This window comes from Camelina sativa, chromosome 7, assembly GCF_000633955.1.
Source record: "Camelina sativa cultivar DH55 chromosome 7, Cs, whole genome shotgun sequence".
In the NCBI taxonomy this organism is placed as follows: Eukaryota; Viridiplantae; Streptophyta; class Magnoliopsida; order Brassicales; family Brassicaceae; genus Camelina; species Camelina sativa.
This window is the reverse complement of record NC_025691.1, coordinates 18282643-18286953: the sequence shown is the minus strand read 5'-3', so window position 1 is coordinate 18286953 and position 4311 is coordinate 18282643. Positions and strand designations below refer to the sequence as shown.

The 4311-nt window shown below is 32.9% G+C and overlaps 1 protein-coding gene across 2 annotated transcripts; it reads left to right on the top strand.

Annotated features, from left to right (window-relative positions):
- Positions 2755–4311, top strand: LOC104701455. Of its 2 annotated transcripts, XM_010417152.2 has the most exons (3): positions 2923–3755; positions 3837–3914; positions 4026–4311. In XM_010417152.2, exons 1-3 carry the CDS (start codon positions 3090–3092, stop codon positions 4029–4031), a joined length of 750 nt encoding a protein of 249 aa, XP_010415454.1. In that variant the 5' UTR covers positions 2923–3089; the 3' UTR covers positions 4032–4311. The 2 variants fall into 2 exon arrangements, with proteins under 2 accessions (XP_010415453.1, XP_010415454.1); XM_010417151.2 differs by having other exon boundaries at positions 2755–3914.

Sequence of the window (4311 nt, the reverse complement as noted above, 5' to 3'; positions counted from 1 at the left end):
AATTGAGATGCATGAGTATTGTCATAAACATTCAATGAGCAATTCTCCCATCTATTGGGCTATACACACAAGTAATTGAAAATCTCTAATCAACAAACAACAAATAAACTATCAAACCAGGAAAAGCAAGTATCAGTCGCCTGCTGAAGGGTTTGTGTCAACTGACACCATCCTGTTGTCGATCGACATAGAAACTTGGTTAAGGTTGCGTTGACCGATACACACCTTATGTCGATCGATGCAGGCACCTTGCATCGACCAACACACTCCTTGTGTCGATTGACGCATGCTCGACATTTTCCAAAATCCCTAATTGCATCGATCGACACCTCCACATGGCATCGATCGATGCTCGTAGGTTTTGCGCGTCGTTCTCGCACTTGTGTCGATTAATACACACCTTGCTTCGATCGACGCAACTGCCGAGCATAGTCTTCCTCGAAGCTCCAAGTCAGATCTCCGTTCCTAATGCATCAAACTCAATCCAAAGCCACAAAATAGTCTCACAAAGCCTCAAGTACCATTAAAACACTCCAACAAACCAAAAAATCAACCACACAACACATAAGCACAAAAATCAGAGAATCTCAAGCTTAGATAAGCCATGGTCATGCACTCACCATTGTATTCCTAATGCATCAAACTCAATCCAAAGCCACAAAATAGTCTCACAAAGCCTCAAGTACCATTAAAACACTCCAACAAACCAAAAAATCAATCACACAACACATAAGCACAAAAATCAGAGAATCTCAAGCTTAGATAAGCCATGGTCATGCACTCACCATTGTAATAAGAAAATTCTGACCAAAATTGACAAAAAAATATAAATTTACTTTGTACCAAGCCAAACTTATCTATTCCTTAATCGAATCATATCTTAATATGGTTTAAATTGATTTGATTATTAGTTATTTATATAAAAAAACAAATTTAAATGTTAATCATAACAAAATATTTTTATAAATTGATATAAAACATAAGTTTACCATAAAATTATAATACATTTCACTCAAATTCAAATACCAAACAAAATCAAAACATTTATGGACTCATCCACTTATATTCAAAATTATGTCGGATACTCTTATTTATAAACCATTTAAAAAAAAATAACTTGCACCAAAATCAGGATTGAACATATTTAAAAAATTTTGACCAGAAAAATGTTATTTCATTTTTATAATTTATTCTATGTGATTGTATATGTGTTTCCTAAAGATGATATATTTAATTAGGCGCTATTCAACCCTAAAACTATTTCAATTTTAATATTAATAAGAGTAATTTAGGATAAACGATAATTTCCTAACAAAAACATATAAATTAGCAAACTTAAAAAATAACACCTGTTATTTTAGTTTCCTCATTATATATATATATATATATATATATATATATATTAAAATTCTCAAGGTAAGGTGATTTAAAAAAAAAAAAAAAACTCAAGTAAAACTCATCACAAGTTCACAACACATGTGAGATTCCTAAAATTATAATCCAAAACATTAAGTCCCAATTGAATAAATCTTAATCCCCTAAACTAGTTATAGATTCTACAAAGATTATGCGGTAAGTTAAGATATCTACGGATACATTACATCACAAGTCAGAACAAATCGAACGGTTATATCATATACCAAATAACATCATGAGTAAAAAAATACATATTTGTACTTTTGTAACGAAATATAACCTGTTAAGGTAAACACAAACTTTTTTTTATAAAGGAAATAAATGTATACCTTTTATCATTGAACCAAACTTATGTTAATAAGGGGTGTTCATATGTCAATAAGGGGTGTTCATTTTGACTGACAAAATAATAGATCTAATTCGTACTGAACCAAACTTATGTATTCATTAATCGAATCATATCTTAATATGGTTTAAATTGATTGATTATTAGTTATATATATATATATATATAAAAAGCAAATCTAAATGTTAAACATAAAAAAGATTTTTAAAAAATTGATATAAAACATAAGTTTACCATAAAATTAAAATACTTTTGACTCAAACTCAAATACCAAACAAAATCGAAACATTTCTTGACTCATCAACTCATATTCAAGATTACGTCATATACTCTTATTTATAAACCAAAAATTTTGAAATTAAATAACATGCACTAAAATCAGGATTTCAACATATTTAAAAACCTTTGACTAGCATTTTTCTAATTTATTCTATATGTGTTTCCTAAAGATGATATATTTAATTGTGCGCTATTCAACCCATAAAACTACTTAAAATTTGATTTTATCTATTAGTAAGGGTAATTTAGGCATAAGTAATAATTTCATAACAAAAACATATAAATTAGCAAACTTGAAAAATAACACCTGTTATTTTAGTTTCCTTATAATATATATGAAAATCCTCAAGATAAGTGATTTAAAAAAACAAAAAGAAAAAAAACATACTCCCTCCGTTTTAAAATATAAGATGTTTTAGAGAAGTTTTTTATTTTATAATATAAGATGTTTTTAAGTTTCTATGCAACTTTTAGATTAGTTTAGTATTTTATATTATGCAGTATTGTTTTTGATTGGTTGAACTTGTTAAAAGTAAAGACTTTTTAATCTGCGTGCTTTAGTTAAAACATCGTGAAATAGAGGAAGTAAGTAACACTCATCACAAGTTCACAACACATGTGAGATTCCTAAAATTATAATCAGAAACATTAAGGCCCAATTGAACAAATCTTTAACTCCCTAAACGAGTTATATAGATTCTACAAAGATTATGCGGTGAGTTAAGATCTACGGATACAATCACAAATCACAACAAATCGAACGGTTATAAACAAATCCCATCACTTGAACCGACATATCAAACCCGGGAAAATCTTAAACCTATGCGCCAAAGGCCCAGAGAAGAGAGAACTCATAGCGCAATTTAGCAAAACACCTCTCACAAACAAAACTTATACTTTCCCCAAAATACCCTTAAATGTTAAAAACGGCACTTCGTATATAAACCAAACTCTTCTTTCTCTCAAAAGCCACAGAGCAAAAATAAATTCCCCAAACAAAGAAAGAAGACGAAAGCGAGAGAGAAGGTTTAGGTCTTTTTTTCTTCCAATGGCGACGACGACGGGACACGAGAGATCGAAGGCTCTTTCCAATTTCTCGCTACCGAACTTATGGGGCACTCGAAGACAACTAAGGTGTATGAAGGCCGCTGATGATTCCGACGGTGGTTCTAGCTCCGGCGGTGATCAAAGACTCCGACGCCGATCTTCGAATTCCGAATTAGATCATCGGAATCGACGGTCTCAGGTCGAGGAATCGTCTGAGAAAGAAGGAATCGAAGAGTTTAGGGAGAAGATTATGTTAGATCTTAGAAACGTTGCTGATAAGATGACCGAATCGATTTTTAGGGAACAATTCCTCGTCGGCGACGACCCGGAACCGGAGACAGAGACGGAGATGGAGATGGAGATGGAGGATTCTCCTCCTCCGCCGCCGGAAGCGCCGGGAGAGACGGTGGAGGTACGGCCGTGGAATTTGAGGAAGAGGAGAGCTGCTTGTAAAGCTCCGGTTCCGAGGGTTGATTCGAATCAGTACAAAGGGTTAGGGGTTGAGGAGAACAAACGAGTAGTGAAGGATTCGGTTTCGGGAGTTAAGATGAGGTTTGAGGATACGTTGTCTAAGAAAGAGATTGAAGATGATTACATGAAGATCTTTGGGCAACGACCACCGCGTAGGCCTAAGAAACGTTCTCGAACCGTTCAGAGACAGATCGATGTAAAAGCTCGAATCTTTTTTGGTGTTTTTATTGGTAATGTGAAATTTGTTTTATTTTGGGGTTTTTGTTTTGGGTTGCAGTTGTTGAATCCAGCTTCTTATATAACTGAAATTACTGAGGAGCTTTACAATGTTCGTGACCAAGCTGAGAGGGGAAAGGTATGATTCTTGTTTTCTTTTTTTTTTTTTTTTACTTTTTATGTGTTGAAGTTTGTAATGTTACTTTACTTTGTGTGTTTTGCTGAATTTGTGATTTTACTGATTCTGCAGAGATGATGATGATGGATTGAGGAAGGAGTTTCATTGCCTTAATTTGCTGACTTGTGGGATCGGGTTGAAGTTTGTGAATTGGTCTTTTTTTTTATTTTTAGTTATTCATTGTTTAGTTTTGGGTTTCTTGTTATGTTCATTAGCTGAGAATAACCTGTACAAATGATATGGGAACAAAAAGTAGGTTCTGTTTCATTAGATCACTACTCTTTTGTTTTTTCTTCAGTAAGGCAGCAAAGAAAAGCCAATATTAAATCAAATAATAAGATTTAACATTTTTATCAAA